The 18,494-nt window shown below is 37.2% G+C and overlaps 1 protein-coding gene across 10 annotated transcripts in view; it reads left to right on the top strand.

The window, feature by feature from the left end:
* The window catches only part of PALS2 (protein associated with LIN7 2, MAGUK p55 family member), a 58,885-nt gene that overhangs the window by 24,193 nt on the left and 16,198 nt on the right, over positions 1 to 18,494 (top strand). For 3 of the 10 annotated variants that reach the window (XM_064674818.1, XM_064674860.1, XM_064674809.1), the window contains 5 exons: positions 3,133 to 3,251; positions 8,133 to 8,285; positions 16,086 to 16,238; positions 16,772 to 16,999; positions 18,184 to 18,315. In XM_064674818.1, the coding sequence (XP_064530888.1) occupies positions 3,135 to 3,251; positions 8,133 to 8,285; positions 16,086 to 16,238; positions 16,772 to 16,999; positions 18,184 to 18,315 (783 nt within the window). In that variant the 5' untranslated portion in view covers positions 3,133 to 3,134. Of the gene's footprint in view, positions 1 to 565; positions 619 to 2,539; positions 2,636 to 3,129; positions 3,252 to 8,132; positions 8,286 to 16,085; positions 16,239 to 16,771; positions 17,000 to 18,183; positions 18,316 to 18,494 lie in introns of all 10 variants that reach the window. The other 7 variants (XM_064674827.1, XM_064674878.1, XM_064674803.1 and 4 more) reach the window with 5 other exon arrangements.

Here is an 18,494-nt window from a genome sequence, read left to right as displayed (position 1 = left end):
CCAGAAAGAAAAGAGTAAAATAGTTTAAAAGACTGCTACTTGAAATTCCTGGTGTGTATACATTATTCTGAAAGATCATTATAATTAAGCCTGGAAACAGCAAATCTCCCACTGTTTGTTTTTTAATAAGATCTTTTTTCCCTAGAAATGAATAAACAAAAGCCTTTTGAATAGATACACAAGAAGAGGGCCCATAATACATTTCCCAAAGTGTCTTCACCTCCTCCCTTCTCTGCCCTTAAATAGTTTTTGGATAAATCAAATTGTTTGAAAGTACATGTATGAATATCTAAGGCATATGTAGGTCAGTACGTTGCTTAGACTTTCAAAGTTATTTTCACATGTAAGCAAATATTAGCATTTCACATTAAATGGGAACTATGACTTGCATAATAAATGTAAAACACTAAAATTAAAATGCTTAGTCTAGTCTGTCACAAAAAGTACTCATGTATTTGTTGCCTATTCTTCTTATATAAACCAGCTGACATAATTCCTGTTGGAAAATGCTCTTGGTGACTTTTTGAAAAATAACATTTGATCATGTTCTGAATTTTTTTGCCAGGTGAATGTAAAGCAGTGAAGCATATAAATGTTCCTCTGCCTACCATGTGCTAGGTAAGAGGTGAAAAGACTTTGTTGAAGGTCAGGCTTTCTCTCCTCTTAAAAATTTCTTGCTTAACATTGTAGCTGGCTAAAATAAAGGGGTACTTAACAGTAGTATTTTTTTTATTCAACTACTGGGAAAGATCTTCCCTTTAAGATGGGACATTAGCTATCCTGAGGCAATTGGGAGCCTCCTACTGTGAGGATGAGTAAATGAGTTACCTTTAAGTAACCAATTTGCTTATTCCTGCTTCTTTGTTTTGCTTTCTAATATTGAGGCAACAGTACTGATAGCTAAGAAGACTCTTGCCATTATGGCTGTACCATGAGAGAAGGCAACCATCAGACACACAGCAATAAGAAGATATTCCTGAAAACAGCTGATTTGGGTTTTGATGACCTGGGATGCAAGTCTGCCTTTGTGGATTTTTTAAACTCTGAATGTTGATAAAGCTGGTTGCTGTTTTCCAAGAATGCCAAAATATAGTTAAGTAGTTCTGATGCTAGATGTTTGTGAAACCTTTATTAAATAAAATATTATTTTGAAAATACCCAGACTACTTGTACAAAGGTTGAAAGACATTCTTAAGAAACTTAATATTGCTCTTAACAGTTTATCATTGATTATAAAGTTTTTATGTAGGGACTTTATTTTTTAATTTGATCTTTCTAAGACTGGCAGAATTCTGAAAGATTTAAGTAAGAAACAGCCTATTATCATGGAGATGTGTAAAGAATGTCTGTATTATGCATGCCTTTGTCACCATCAAGTGCCGGAATCGCAACTGGCAGTTGAGATAAATGCTTTGTCCTGAAGGAAGTTTTATATTTTCTCTGATTATTTATATGAGCAAAAGGCTAACCTGAAATCCTTTAGAAGCAATTTACATAACTGTTAAAAATGTAAAGAAAGCTTATTATTATAACACAGTATTATGCAGCATCTGATACATGACGTAAATTCATGAGAAACATCTGTCTACTTCTGCAAATATTATAGCTTGCAAGACTTATACAGTAAGAGTCTGTAATTGGAAACTGAGAAAACATGACACAAGGCAATTGCATGTGCAGCTGAACTAGTCAAGATGTGGGACATACCTAGTCTGAGGAAGTTGTTGTGACTGTTTACAAAGCAATTTAGTGACTTTATGTAATGTGTGATTGCTGACAGCACTCTGTCTGTTATAAAGTAGAAATAATACTGCTTCAAAATCTGAAAGCATAAAGTGTCATTTTCCCTCCTACTCATGGTTTCACAGAAAATTCACTTTTTGGAAGCGAGAAGTATGGCTAAAACACGTTTAAAATAATGCAGTCTTTTGACATGCACTGCTGTACTTAAAATGTGACACATGAGATGATTTGATTGAAAAGTCAGTTCCACTTTACAGAAAGAATAGCCAGAATTTTTTTTCTTGTGATGGAATTTTCTAGGAAGAATTGAAATCAGAAAGTAGGTGTTTAGAAATGCTGTTTGTTCTGTTACTGTGCAGTGTTTCATAATAGCTTTCATTATAAAGCAGTGGGGAAAGTTAAGGGTAAATTCCTGTGTGGGAGAAGGGGCATATAAGCTTTTCTAATTCACGTGGTATATACAGCTCTGCAACATGCAGAGCATTGCAGAATGCAGTGGTTGTTCCAGGGCTTTTTATCTTCTTGGGGATCTCAACAGGAGATTTTGTTAGTATACCTGTATGTGTGTCTGATCATGTATATGTAACTCTGCAGTTAAAAACAAGAACAAATTCTTCTTAGGACAAGACAGCTGGGATGGTGGGATTTTCTGGCTTTTTCTTGGGCAGTATTGTTCACTCTCACCCAAGCTGCTGCAGTTCTCTCTTGAAGTCTGTAGATAGCCAGGAAAATCTCCACTGAGGGCACTGGGCAGGCACAATACATTTCTCATTGTAGGATATCCTTCCCATTGCAGTGTTCTGTGGGACCAGGTTGGTGTTAGCATCTGCACTTAGTGCCAGTCAGAACTGGTTGTAAAGGACTGATGGGGATGGACACAAGGGTCCCCAAGGTAAGAGCTGCCTTGGAAGCAAATTTTTGGTTTAAAAAAAATTATTTCAATAACAATGAGTCTGCTTATACAAGTATTGTAAAACTTGTAGTTGGCTGGTGTAGATATAAGGTCTGGAAACAACTTCTGAGAGAGGGATTAAATGAGAAGAGTAGCGAATGAGTTGCTTTTATTGTATTTGGAAGATTATGCTTACCTTGTACATAGTTTGTACTTGTTTGGTTTTTTCCACCTTTAAGTGGTAGCGAGTCTTGAAAGGAATGTGCTGGGCCTGGGTCTAAGTTGATGTGGTGGTCAGGGTTTGGATAGATCCTTTATTTCCATCTGTCAAACACACACACAAAAGATCCTTTTCTATTCTGTTCCTTTGTTCTCAGGAGATGTATTTGACTGCTTAACGTCTATAAAGTTAATATTGTGGTATTTCCCAGAGCTTTTGCTCCTCATGGAAGCCTGTTTTGGTCAGTACTTACTCTTTGTTTTTGTTTTGTCAGCAGCCATGCAGCAGGTCTTAGACAACCTTACCGATCTGCCGACATCGACGGGCGCTGAAGAGATAGACCTGATTTTTCTTAAAGGAATTATGGAAAACCCTATCGTAAGATCACTTGCTAAGGTATTTAAACTTGCTACTTTGAGTAGAATCTGGAAATATTTTAACTCTTAAATTACTGTGTGAACATTGAGTATGGATTGAGGTGTTAATGGCTTTCATGTATGGTATGTCTAATTAAAAGAATAGAAGGCAAGCTTGAAGGTGAAGATTTGGTATAGTATAATTTCTGTGTGTGCTGATTAATTGTTATATGTAAGATTCTAGAGAAAGAAGAAGAATTCAGAGACTACAAAAGTAATGTGGTTACATTGTTTATGAAAAAAAAGTCAAAATACTTGAAATTAGACTCAGTCGATTTTAATGTAGTCTTGTAACCACTGTTGTGTGCAAAACCCATATGCCCTCTGATTTTTAGCATTTTTGCCAAAGATGAAAAGTGAGAGCAGTAACCTTCCTTCTCCCGTGGCATAAACAAGTTTTCTTTTTGTCTTTAGCTCAAAACTACTTTCTGATCAGTCCAGGAAAATATTGTCTTCATGCCCTTTCCTGGATCTCAGAATAATGCTGTTACCTTTGATTGTCAGCTCTCTGAGACATCAACTATCCTTAGTTTTGGTCTTGGGTTACGAAAATCTTTTATTTATAGATGGTAGCAATCAATTATGAATACGTAAGGTGATATTTGCAAAAAATCTTGGGGCTCTGTAATTAAAATGTAGGTGATCTTACCAATAGGAAATGCAGTCAAATATTGTACAGCACTTACATTCTTTCTTAATTTTATTTCATAAAAATAAGCTTCTTTCATGAGGAAAACACAGTTAACTTAAATGCAGCTGTGTCTTTAATAGGAATAGACATCTGAAAGCAATGCCCTCTGGGCAGGTGTGAAATACTCTGTAAAGCTAAAGGATTGTTGTGCAGGGATTTTGCTCAGTATAAAAATCTGGAAAGGAAAACTTCCCATGAGAATTCATAGAAGAATTTACTTCTGTTAAGCTGTTCAAAAAAATGGTGTTGAGTCAAAGACATTGCATAGTAATAAACTGAGAAGTAATAGAAGTGCCTCATCTGCTGGTGAAATGACTGTGGAGGGAAAGATTTTGTACTAAATTTAGTAGAGTAAGTAAAAGCATTTTCTTGCTGAAGTTGGAAACAACTCGTTAAGTATCTGCTCCATAGGTCATCTTTAATTTAATATTTATCATGAAGAAAATGTTCATTGCAAAGTTTTTTCCTGTCAAGAATTTGTGCTTTAATGACCAATTACAATTATGTGGAATTTAATGACTAGCAGATGTAAAAAAAGTGCTTGTAATGGAAACAGATTCTTAACTGTACACATGCTTTATATAGAATGCTGAAAGGTTTAAATTGTGTTCACATGGCACGACCACACTCATGTTTTCTTTTGTAATTATTTTGGAAAAAATCTCAGTCTTAGCCATTAGAACTAAATAAGGGTAAGTTCAAAACACATTTCATGGAAGTGTGTGTAGTTCATACATTTGTATGATATCCATTTGTCCCTAATATCCATTGTCCCAAGTATCCATTTGTCCCTAAAAATACATAAGCTTGTTTTTCTATTAAAAGAGCTAGTTTTAACAGCATACAGCAATTCTCAGAACTCTGAGATGGCCACACTATTTAAACAGAATAATTTCAAAGCAGGCCAGAACTATTTTCATTTTCCTTTATTAGCCAGTTATTAAGGCTAATCGTTATGTAAATTATGCCATAAAGGACAAAAAGAAACTTAGGGAAATTGACCACAGGTCATACAAACTTATTTTTTCTTTTCAGTCCTTAAAAAAATGAAGATAAACAATAAGCATAGTAGTTAGTTTATAATATTTTGCAGTGCAAAGCATGGGTGATCTTTTGAAACTGGGTTAAGTTCATTTCACACTTTTTCTGTGTAGAATAAAGACATCAAGGTAGAAATTACAGATCTTTTTGGGGATAGGGTTCTTTGATGGTATCTTTCATTTTTTCATAGGTAGTAGGAGAAAGGGGAAGTAACAGTAATCATTGTAAAGTGTTTTTTCCTGTTACTTACTGATGTTTATAGAATCATACAGTAGTTTGGGTTGGAAGGGTCCCTTAAAGGTCAGCTAGTCCAACCCCCCTGCAATGAGCAGGGGCGTCTTCAACTAGATCAGGTTGCTCAGAGCCCAGTCCAGCCTGACCTTGAATGTTTCCAGGGATGGAGTGTCTGCAACCTTTCTCTGGGCAACCTGTTGCAGTGTTTCACCACACTCATTCTAAAAACTATCTTTGTTATATCTGAGCTCAGTCTACCTTCTTTTAGTTTTAAATCATTATGCCTGATCCTATCTTTGTGGGCCCTACTAGAAAAATTTTTCCCATCTTTCTTATAAGCCCCCTTTAAATATTGAAACACTGCACTTGGATCTTCTCCTCACTTAACAACCTCAACTCCTGTGCTGACATTTGTGTTCAATCCTAACTAGCCTTTAGAATTATTATGCTTTTTGGAAAATAGATGTTGAGCTTGGAACGTGCATGAAGTTTACTCAGTTTTGCTACTGCAGTTTACTCAGTTTTGCTACTGAACTGTCTTATCAGAATTCTCTTCTCCTGGATTGTTAACTATTCTTTCAAACCTCAAAACTTTTATCTTCTTTCTGCAGTCACACTATTGCTTTTAGCATTGTATGCCTGCAGCATACCAGCACAATGCCTAACTCAGACCAAGGAAACATCTTAGGACTAATCTATAAAATTCGAGTCCAGTATTTAGGATGTCGTATTGTTGGAGGTAAAAGCCTTACTGTTTGAACATTTGGCAAGTATAATAAATATCGAATGCACCGAAAGACTCAATTCAGTATCGCTGTTTCTGAAACGATGAATTGAAATGAAAAAAGAATTGCAGTATCTAAGTTAGGTATTCCTGTTTGTCTGTTGGGTTTTTAAATTATTCATACTACTCTGTATCCTGCTACTCCTCAATATATTACAGGATCAGAGGTTGTTCACTGATAAAACTTCCTGTTTCCTACTATATATGTGGCCTTTATTTTGGAGTAAAGGGTTAGGATATTTGTATTTAAATTATACTTAGTGGTAGTATTTTAAAATGAATATATGAGAAATAAGATAACCCATATTCTCTCATATCATAAAGGTTCTGCGGTTGGATTATGTTTAAAAGTCATAAGATTTGTATTTTTACTTGCTGTAAAAGAAGTAAACTTTAAAAGAAGGATATTGTTTACTGTATGTATTATGTACAAAATAGCATTCCCTTATTAAGAAGAATGTGTGTAGGTGCCAAGCTTCCTATGCTTTGTAATCACAGTGATTTGGTTTGTGTGTGTTGGTGTTGGGGAATGTTTGAAATGTCTTTATGTTAAGTTAGCCTTTCCAGAGTTTGATCATCAGTCTGGCAGAAATACCATTTTATAGATACAACGTAGAATTTAATATTCAGATCATTTCAGGAAACAAAGTTTTCTCGCTTTAGCAAAATTTTATTTTAAGGTCTGGTTTAAAGTGCTAATAAGAAAGTAGAAGTGCGTGAATACCTTCAAATTATATATATGGGAAGTATATATGGTTGAATCTCAATTATATCTGCTATTTGTTTGTTTTTTATATGCCAAAGTGATTGCTCTTTTTTAAATTTCTTGTTGCTATGGTGTTGGAAATAACTTAATTAAGTGAGTTGAGAATCAGTTATTTTTGGCCTCCTCCTTTTCCCCTAATTCTATGATACAGCACTACCTGTAATAAGTTAGTGAAGTATTCAGATTTATGAGATGTTTCTCTTGCTGTTTAAAGCTCCTACCTTTAAATGAATTTCAGTATCTGCAGTGTTTAGGAAAGTGTTTATGTCTGCAGGAATAGCTCTAGAAATAGATGAAAAGTTGTCAAAGAATCACAGCATAGTTGAGGTTGGAAGGGACCCTCTGGAGGTCATCTGGTCCACCTGCCTGCTCAAGCAGGACCTCCTGGTTGCCCAGGACCACATTCAGACAGCTTTTGAGTATCTCCAAGGAGTGAGACTCCATCCTCTCTGGGCAACCTGTGCCAGTGCTCAGTCACCCTCACAGTGGCAAAAGTGTTTCCTGATACTCAGACAGAGGCTCCTGTGTTTCAGTTTGTGTCCCCTGCCTCCTGTCCTGTTGCTGGACACCACTGAAAAGAGCCTGGCTCCGTCTTTTTTGCAGGTACCTGCAGGTACTTATACACATAGATGAGATCACCCTGAGCCTTCTCTTCTCCAGGCTGAACGTTCGCCTTTCCTCAAATGTGAGGTGCTGCAGGCCCTTCATCATATTTGGGGCCCTTCACTGGCTCTCTCCAGTATGTCCAGAACTGTACACAGTATTCCATGTATGGCCTCACCAGTGCTGAGTAACACTCCCACTTCTGGTAACATTCCTCTTAATGCAGCCCAGGATGCTGTTAGCTGCCTTTACCACAGACTTTTCTGTAGCATTTTCTTTAGTTATGGAGGGTTTCCTTTAGAATGTGCTGTTTTGAAGGTGTTTCAATGGGAGGAGTCTAGGGTAAATGCTTCTCTTAAAGAGTTTATTTTTTTTCTGAGCTCCCATAGTTCCTTTTTTTTTGTCCTTCTTCTAGAAGATGTGCTTGTACAGGGTTCTGAAGCAGAAAAGATCCTGAGGCACTATACTGTTCTGAGAGGACTGTTGGGTGTATATATAAAGGTTACAGGAAATGAGGACATACAAGCTTCTCTGACAGGTGTTGCTTATGAAGTTTGTTGGGTCACATAGTTAAGCATGCAAAATCCTTCAGCAGTATAAAAATAAAATATACAGGTTGTCCTAAATGTAATTTTTCTGGCTTTCCTGCTGAAGGTTGCACCAAGAAATTACTTAAAAAGTTTATAGATGGGAACCTCTTGAAACTTATTTACAATATAGTCTCATATATTTAACCTTACAGGCTCATGAGCGACTGGAAGATTCTAAACTTGAGGCTGTCAGTGACAACAACCTGGAGCTGGTGAATGAAATTCTCGAAGACATCAGTCCGTTAGTAAATAAAGATGAAAATATTGCAGAATTGGTTGGAATACTCAAGGAACCTCATTTTCAGGTGCCACCTTTTTACTGTGTGTTACCAACTTACTGTATCAGTCTCCACATATGAATCTAGGAATAATAATGAAACAAAACCTGACCTGTAGCAAACTAATATGTAGAATTTTACTCTGAATGAAAGGTAAAGCAGAAGACCTGTGGGGTTACAAATAAGCCTGATTTTATTCTTTGATATCACCTCAAGAATATCTTCACTCACTGTATTATAATCTACTGGAGTTTCTGTTATAAATCTCGAACAAGCATTTACTTTCTATATGAAAGTTTTCATAACAATTCCCTGAAGGCGTCACCCTTAACATTTCCAGGTGATCTACTGGTAATTCTGCATTTCGGTTCAGCTCATTCAAGCTCACGTGTAAGACGTACGGTTTGCAGAGTGAATGAACATGACTCTTCTGTGATCTGATCTGCAGCTGAAGTTCAGACACTGCATCCTTCTCCCTATTGCTTGCTCTGCTTAAGTGAGGTGTTGACGTGCTTGTCAAAAGCAGATGTTTTTCCATAGCTGCTGTTCTATGACCAGCTGCCATACTGACTCTTAAAGATTGGGGTTTGAAAATCTTTGGTAGGTTCTGGCCTTTCTAGGTGGGCTTCAGCAGACTGTAGTACTTGGCTGTAGGTATCCCGGAGAAGAACAGAAGCAAACCTTTTGCCACAGTACAAATGAACTTCTTTTGGCACACGAGTATGGGGTCGTAGACATTTTTGAGGTATATGAGTTTAAACACACTTTTTTCCCTAGGTTTTCAGTTACAAACTATACAAACATAGCAGTGAGGTGCCTTACTGTTTAACATGGATAAACACTGGAAATACTGTGAAGCTGTATTGTGGTCTCTTGGAAGAGGGAACACTTTAAGAGCTCAGCTTTTGAGGTAGTAGCTCTTGTGAGTGATGACAGTTCCACTGCCTCTCCTGAAGAGCAGTGTGTTGGCCTCCTGTCCAGAAAGGCATCATAGCTAAGTGATCAAAGGCTACGATTTGGAGACTTACTGGTGAATAAACCTGCAAATCAGTTTTTGATCCCTTAGCAGAAATTGATACTTGAATAGGAGAGGAAGAGCTTGGAGGAACCGGTATTAAAATGTAAAAGGATTAGAATTGGGGGCCAACTGGTGCAGTGACACACTTGACAACGATCTATTGTGTTAGATAGAGAAACCAAAGCTGAAAGTTAAAGAGGATGAATCAAAAGATGAAAAGGACATAATAATCGAAGTGCTGCACTTTGAAAGGCACTGTAGCAGTGATTTCTGGAGAGAGATGGCAAAGACCAGAAAGCAGCTGGGCAAAGGATCTTTGGGGTGGAGACTGAAAATGACCTGTAGGAGAGTGAGGTCAAAAAAGAATTATATTTAAAGTGAATAGCCAATACTGAGGCAAGCCCAGCATTCACTCCTGTTCAGTGGTCAAATTTACAGAAAGGCACAACATGATGCTGGTGTCAAATACTCCATTAGTTCAGGCTTAAGTAACTTAAATGGGTAATCTAAAAGTTCCAAAGTAGCTGGCAAACTAAGATGTTAGTATTTATGCTGTTTCTTGTATGTTTTTTGTTGTTTGCTTTATAGGAGCAGATGTGAAATTGCATATTGCTACCTTAACTTTACAGTTTTCCTCTGATCTTTTGTTAGTATTTCCTGATTCCATGTTAAAGGTTCATTTAACAAACATCTCTTCTGTTTTCCTTCCCTGTCCCAGCAGTAGTGAAGACTGTAAGGCTAGGACAAGCCAACTGTGATACCTCTCAAAATGTTTTGTGAGGATTTAGTAATTTTTTTGCTCAGACTAATGAGTGAGAAGTGGTATCATTCACCCATGGTTCTCCTCCATGAGATTGTTTTCTGAGTTGTTTTTTCAGTCGTTTTTTGAACCCATATGAAAGTCTGTCACTCACAGCATCCCCCATCAGAGTGGAGACTGTGCCTTTTTGGTTTTGAGACTGTCTCCTGTCAATTTAACTTAATATTCCCTTGCTTTTGTGTAGGAAGAAAGTGAACAGTTTTTCTTAATCAGCTTTTCCATGTTACCAGTATTTGAGAGATCTCATTGTGTCTGTCTGTCTCAAGTAGATAAAATGAAGGGAAGCAAAGCTGTATACAGTGTGGATTTATGAAGTGGTGTCATAATTTCCATTGCATCTCCTACTCATGGCCTAAAAGTTCTTAGTATTTGGTTCGCCTTTTTAACAGCTGATGAATAGACTGGAATAGTTCAGTTGGAAGGGACCTGCAGTGATCATCCAATCACTGCCTGACCAATTCAGGGCTGACTAAAAATCATGTTATTAAGGGTGTTGTCCAAATGTCTGTTAAACACTGACAGACATGGCACATAGGCCACCTCTCTACGAAGCCTGTTGCAGTGTTTGACCACCCTTTCAGTAAAGAAGAGGTACCTCTAGAGTCAGAAACATAGAAGTGGATTGGTTGTTAGACTTGGATTGGTTTTGTACTGTTTGCATCTCCGAGATACCATTTCTGAGTCTGTCAGTTAATATGTTAAACTAGGATTATGTTTTCCCTTGCAGTCTGTATTGAATTTATTTGCTCTGTTGCTCATGAGGTGCCTCTGCAGGTTACAGTCAGTAGTTTTAGTCCTTGAATAGCTGAGCAGCATCAGCAGCATCTGTCATTTCACTTCTCATCCCTGTTTCCTAGATCATTTATCTGACATGTCAGTGTATCGACAGGTGTAGGACTGAGCACAGCTGCCTGTGGGAAATCCCCTGGTGACATGAATTCTGGAAACTAATACTACTGTATTCCTGGCACCAATTTTTCTGTCTTTTAACCGATATTTTCTTCCACTCGAGTGTCTTACTGCTTATCCTGTTGTAGTTTTGTTTCTTTAAAAGACTTCTATCAAAGGCCTTATGGAAATTGATCTATATTAACAACTTTAAGCTGCCTTGTTGCTGTGCCTAATGACTCTTCCAAGGAACCTGATGAGATCTGAGAAGCATGTCTTCCCTTTATTAAAGCATGTTGATGCTTTCCTGTGATCTATTTCATCCAGTCATTCTGGTTTTTATAGAAACTTCTAATTTGTTTAGTATCAACATCAGACTTACTGTTTTGCCATTTGTTGACTCTTCCTTGGAACCCAGTTTAAAAATTCATGTCATGATTATTGCATGCTGCTGCTTCCTGGGTGGGTCATGGGTATGTAAGAGCAATACGCTATTTCTAGAGCTCCCAACTTCATTTGCTACACAGAAAGGACAAAAAAGTGTGAAAGGAAGAGAAAAGACTATTTGATGGTTAAGATAGTAAAATACTCCCCTGGAGAACTAACCTATTAATCACTCTGTCAGAATTAGAATTCCTTTAAAAAAAAAAGTCTAAAGCAGCTTTAACTTGTATTTTTTTAATATATTTTCAAAGTACCTCTTGTGAGGCCTTCAGTATCATTTGCAGAAACAATGAGCACTTTTGGCTGCTGTGTACAGGCAAAAAACTACTTTGAAGTATATCTGCTGTGATTCAATTTTGAAGCCTAAAATTAGAGCATACTTTTTGGCCCTTCATTTTGTGCTTCCATTACCCATGGCGAGGCAGGCAACAAAACCAACTGAGGCTGAAGTACTATTATTTTGATTAAATGTTTTTATTTAACTGATATTATAGTTATGGTGTCTAGAAGAGCTTCTGGGGCAATTTGCAGACCAAACTGTGGATACAATATTCTTTCTAAGGCTTGGGGAAGCTATATGTCTCCCTCTCTGAAAAGGAAAGAGAAAATTACCTAACTACTCAAGAAATAAGTGCTATCTTTTATGCCTCATTTGGTGCAAAGTGGCATATTCCAAATTGTGCAAGAAGGGAAAAAGGAAAAATACGTCAATTGCAATTATAGAAAATGTCATTTGTATCCTTTCTCCAGTTCAGTAAATGTGTAAACAAGCCACCCTGACTCTTCTGAAGTTTCATGGACACTATTGTGTAACAGGTTTAGAGGTTGATTCTGTATTTTACAAATGAATGGTGCCACTTTATCACAGCATCACCTTACAGTTGTAACCTACCTTAGCATACAAGTATCAAATGTGGTATACAAATCATCACTGCAATAGCTTATTTGAATGTATCATTTAGTGCTAAAAATATCAAATTACAGGACTTAATTTCTTTCACACATTTTTATAGTAGAACATTTGGGAAGGACTAGCTTTAGGAGTACAGGTGCACGCATGGCTATAGGATTATGTTTGCCTGACTTCCCTCCCTTTTCTTGTTTCTCCTTTCATTCCATTCCTTTTCTTCCCTTCTGGTTTTAACTCTTTTTAGTTTTAACTGAACCTTTCAGGGGTCAAAGTGTGGAAGTTCTAATGAGTTTCACAGTATTGATGGCTGGCCCATATGTTTTGAAGAGCCAGCTGGCACAGGCAGCACATGGCAAAGGCTGTAGCAAGTCTTACCAGGCAGTGGCTGGAGAGCAGAAGAGAAGAGTGGTAAGAGAAGTTGCCTTAAGGGAAGAGGAAGCAGTTGAAAATTACCAGACTGTTGAAGTGGTTAAACATGCAGAAGAATCACTTCTGCTGCTTATGGAAGACCTTTTTCAGTTACTTTCACCTTTTCAAGAATTAGGCAAGCCATTCATCCTAAATAGTAGATTCTGCTGGCAATAAAATACTTAATCTGAAAAGCAGCCAATATATTATTCTAACAGTTAGGTTTATAATGGCTGATCATACCTTTAAAATGTTTCATATTGAAAAGTGATCTTAAGTTGCCTCCTACACAGATATTAATTTATAGGGTTATTTCCCCCACATATTCCTGTCTCCTTACCAGCCTACCTGATTTCTCTAAGTTCATAAATGATTTCTTCACATTTTCAGAATAGCCTTTAAAAATGCTTCATAACATGTATACATTGTGTTGAGAATTTTTTTAGGAAAAACAAATTCTGAATTTGAACTTGGCTTCAGCACTGCAGAGAGCCTTGGATGTTTAACGTTTCTCTGAGTTTTTACTTACTTTTGAAATAGTTTTTTTACCTGTTAAATATGTGCAGCCACAGAAAACTACTGTAAGGAAGTCAATATCTCTTAAGTTTATGGGTTATTTTGTGACAGCATCTTGCATAAAGGGATCATACTGTCTGCCACAGGACTGTGTGTCTTTTGTGTGATATCTCTTGTGCTTTGTAGAGCTCTTCTAAATGTCTTATTCTGACAACACTGCCATTTTTTTCCATGACAACCTTTCTACAGCTATCCAGTCTTGGATAGTCAGCTGATCCTGTTTACAGGAGGAAATCTTGTATGGAGGAAACTTTGAACTGTTTTATGGTTGTTAATTGTTCAGTCTGTGTTGTTTTGCAGACTTTGGCAGTGGTTTTATAAGTGTTCCAGGACCAATATGGAAAGGTCAGATTCCAGGGGAGCTCTGGAGTTGCAGGGGCACGGGATATCACTTTTTCCAATACCACAAGAAAGAAACAAGAGAAGTTCATGCAACTGTATTTCTCAGATCACTCAGCCACGTTACTGAAATAAGAAAGTAACTTAGCGACATAGTTGGCGAGGGGTCCTGCAGAGGTACAGACACATGGCTCCTGTTGCCAGGTGGCTGTGCTTAAGTGTTCTTCAGGATTGTAGGCCATGACCTGGCTGGCTGGAAACAGCCTCATAAAACTGGTACAGATTCTTCAGTTTCAGATCTGAGAGTTGGGGGTGGGATGATAATAAGTGAACTATGATTGCAAGGAAACCAAGGAACTCCTTTTCTTAAAGAAACCACCTTATAGTTCTGGGCAGCAGTGTACAGTTCCTGATAGTCCTTCTGTGACCCAGCCATGAAATAGCAAAAAAAAATCCTGTGATTGAGAGATGGTTAAGTAGCAGTTAAAAGACTTTTTGCTGATCCATAAAACTGAGTGGTTAAAAAGTATCAGAATGTGGAATGGGATCAGATTTAAGAACTGAAGAATCTAACAGAGCACATTAATTTGAAAAGGATAACACAGACTGTTAGCTTAGTAGTCATTTTGACTGTGGATCAAATGATAATCCATAAATTGCATTACCATTAAAGGGCAGGGAGCTGTACAAGCATAGTTATGTGTAAGGCTTCATGAAAAGTATAGTGGTTGTGGCTTGAAAGTTTGGGAACAATTTATTCTAGCACATGACCAAAAGAAACCTGGAATTATTATGGTGATGTATCTACCTGGTTTTATCAGTGGTAATGTGTTAAAAAATGTGTAGCTGATGCTAGTTGGTTTCATTTTGAAAATACAGAAAGATCCAAAAAAAAATGTTGCTTGCAAACATTGGCAGAGAGAGAATTGGACAGTGAAGAATTAGAAACTGCTACCGTCTGACAGCTGCTCGATTTAAATAAATGATTGTTTTTCCTATTTAATTTGATTTCAGAGTATCAGAGCATCTACAATAAGCAGCTGTCTTTACAGTCTTAATGGAAGGGGCAAAAGTGGTGAATTAATACTTCCTTCTAACCTCAAGTTGAAATATCAGCAGGTTCATTGTGTAATGGGCAGATTAAAATGACTGTTCAGGTTTGTGACCCTTTGAGGGCTTGTATGCTGAGCTTAGCACTAAACTAATGTGGTTACACAATGTTTAGCTTGAAGGTGGCTTACAGGAGGATGGAGTGGACTGCATAGCAAAATCATTAACGTTACCTACTTGCCTGCTCTGCTTTATAGTAGTTCTCTGTCTTCCTTTGGCATGTGCATGTCCGTATCAGTGACAGTCCCCGTGTGTCTTCCCTTTTTAGCTACTTATGTGACACCGGTCAGTAATCTGATTTAAGACTGTATCTCACCAGGTCACTGTTTGAAACAAAGCTACATTGTTTGAGGCTAGTAGGCATCTCCTCTGCTTGCTTCTTTTTTTCTCTCTGTATCTGTCAGTGTGACTCTCTGTGCTGTAGGGGGCTTTAGCTTGAACTACTGTATATGATAGCTATTGGGTGTCCCTATTTTTCTCGTAGATTCATTGAACAGTGGGTTGGAAGGGACCTTTAAAGATCCTCATTCCAACTGACCCACCACAGGCAGGGACACCTTCCACTAGAAGGTGACAAGAAGACAGAAAGTCTTCACTGTCTTATTTTACAAGTTTGATCTTGGTTTACCTGTATGTATTGTCTTAGAAACTTTTCTTTAAATCTTGCATTGTCTTCCAAGCATGATGATGTTTATTTCGATCTCCTCTTTTGGCTTTGTATTTGTGTGGACTGGTGAAAACACTTTTAACTATAAGATCTGAGCTCTTGTCTTCCAGAAAGTAAATTCTGTCAACTTGGATTCATTTAGTGCTAGCATTCTGCCTTGGCTTTGTGCAAGCAGGAAGCATTCATTCTGCAGATTGCTAAAAATCCTTGCTTACCTGTAATTATCCAAATTACTGGTGAGGAAAATTTTACTACATTAAACACAAGTATCTAATGATGAGCTGTCTTCATTTTTTGCAGTGGGTTGTTCGTTTACTGTAACCATTTGCTGGGATACTTTCTCATTAGGTGAAAGACTATTTTAGGTACTCCTTTTTCTGTCTCCTTCCCTGGCAAGGTCACACATTCCTCCCAAATTAATTACATTTCTCCTATATTTCCTTAAGAAGCAGCATTTACAAAAGAAAGCATATTTGCCAAGACAGTAGGCTTATCAGTCCATGTGAGCACTGTTGATGTCAGTTTTTTCTTCATTCCATGTGAAGTGAGAGTTTTATGATCTGGTCCCAAAAGATTATTCAGCACTAAATCCTTTTGCAAATGATTATTTCAGGATTTAAAGAAAGACCTTTTCTGTTCCTTTGCAGTCACTCTTGGAAGCACATGATATTGTTGCTTCAAAGTGTTACGATTCCCCTCCTTCTAGCCCAGAAGTCAATAATTCTTCAGTGAACAACCAGGTTGTTCCAGTAGATGCTATTCGTATCCTTGGAATTCACAAAAGAGCAGGAGAACCACTGGTAAGTAACTGAAGATGAATTTGTCTTTAGATTAGTACAGTTGAAAATGTTTGCATGTGCCTGATTTCTTGCATTATGTTTTAATTATTTACATTATTATGTTGTGTAATTTAATGGGTGATAAGATCTGTATAGAGAGGTTGAAATAAATGATAAAGTGATTTAAATAAATGATACTTATGTGTTCTCCCTCTAAGATATAACAGGCTAGTGAATAAGCAGTCACTAGGCTGAAGGACTTGCTAGCATAACTGACTAACACATGTTTGGTCCCGAGACAAGATGGCAGGGTCGCATGCATTTGAGAACAACACAGTCATTTTTCAGTCGTATGAAAACCCTGTCTGAAAGCACTTTTATGTCACCTGATGCTTCTCTGTGTATTGGGAGCTCTTACTCTGTAGTAACTGTTACTGTCTGTTTTCATTGGAGTAGGTGGAATATCCCGTAGCTGTGTATTTCTGCTTGAGATAATGGTAAAATGAAACTGAGATTCAAACAGTGGTGAATTGGTTGTCACATCTCTCTCTCAGGGTGTTACATTTAGAGTTGAGAACAATGATCTGGTAATAGCACGAATTCTTCATGGAGGAATGATAGATCGACAAGGTCTTCTGCATGTAGGTGACATTATTAAAGAGGTGAATGGCCATGAGGTTGGAAATAATCCAAAAGAATTGCAAGAACTGCTGAAAAACATTAGTGGCAGTGTCACTTTGAAGATTCTTCCCAGCTACAGAGACACCGTTATTCCTCAACAGGTGAGTAGCACATTTCTAATGGTTCTGTCAAAAGAACTTCTTCTCAGTACTGTATTATGTAAGGTTATTTTAAGATTTTGGATTAAACATAGTTTGATTATTTTGTGTGTATAGTGCTAGGAAGAAGGCTAAAATGTAGATACCTGTATTAATTTAATTACATTTTTGTAATGTGTTTATTCATTACCTTAATGTGCTACATCCAATACGCCTACCTGAAAAAAATCTCTTATCTGCAATTGCTGAGCATTTGTATATTACATATAAAGCATGTTTCTTTGACATCGAGTGACCTCTGATGACCCAGCCACAATCACACTAACATGCAGTGAACTCTGCTTGTGTGTCTGTAACATGTTTGGCGTCCAAGTAATCTGTTTCATGGAATTCAGAAACATACTGAATTCAACAGATTAGCTTGAACCCACTGATTTACATAGGAACTTCAATGGTGGCTATTCCTTATCCTTTCGTTGTTGCTGCAGACTGTCAGTTTCTCCATGGCAGAAGTAACTTGTTGCTCTAAATCAGTGCCTTTGAAACACCTTTTAAGATGCTCCTTCAGTGGGTCTTAATGCCCATGACTGTAACAGGCTATGCTTACACTGAGTAGAGGCTGAGGGAATGATGTGCTGTGTTCGAGGCAGTGCTTCCTCTGCTCCCCAGCCTGATACAAAGAAAGTCAAAAGATGTTTCCAGTCGACTGATGCACCTTACTGTTTCTTCCCTTGCATCAAATTTGAATCTTAAGCAATCATGTATCTTATCTGTTTTAAAACATTGAGTTCATGGCAAAAATAATTCTTAAGCTTCCGCAAGCCTTGAATTCAGTGCTCACATTCTGAGAATTTTTCTATATTTTTAAGTAATTAAAAGTCAGAATACTAATTGTATATACTGAAATGCAAAAATGAGTGTTTTGTAATACATTGTCCAAATGGAGTGGTCGTTTTTTTTTTATTTTTATCATGAAGCTTTTTCAGCCAAGGTTTGCACTGTTGATTATTCTGTCTCAGCTGGTATATGCCTTTTTTTCCCATAGTTTGTATTTTACATGTCAAATGCAACTTTCATCATGTCAAGCTTTTTATGCTCTAGGTAAAGACATTACTTCAGTTTGACAGATAAATTAGTCAGAATGTATTTTATAATGTCTTAGCTTTGTTAATTTTTGCACATTTCAGGTTTTTGTGAAGTGTCATTTTGATTATAATCCATATAATGACAACCTCATTCCATGCAAAGAAGCAGGTTTGAAATTTTCTAAAGGAGAAATTCTTCAGATTGTAAACCGGGAAGACCCGAATTGGTGGCAGGTTGGTAAAAATATTAAAATAAATAAAATAAAAAACTGAAAAGCATCAGTAGTTGCCTTAATAATAAACTCTTTAAATTGTGATCTGCTTCTATTTAGCAGTAGATACAAGAAAAAATATTTACGCTGCAATTCAGTTTCAAGCTAATATCAAGATATTAACAGTTGAAACTAGAGGAA

Source organism: Pseudopipra pipra, chromosome 1 (genome assembly GCF_036250125.1).
Source record: "Pseudopipra pipra isolate bDixPip1 chromosome 1, bDixPip1.hap1, whole genome shotgun sequence".
NCBI lineage: Eukaryota > Metazoa > Chordata > Aves > Passeriformes > Pipridae > Pseudopipra > Pseudopipra pipra.
This window is presented reverse-complemented; position numbering and strand designations above follow the sequence as displayed.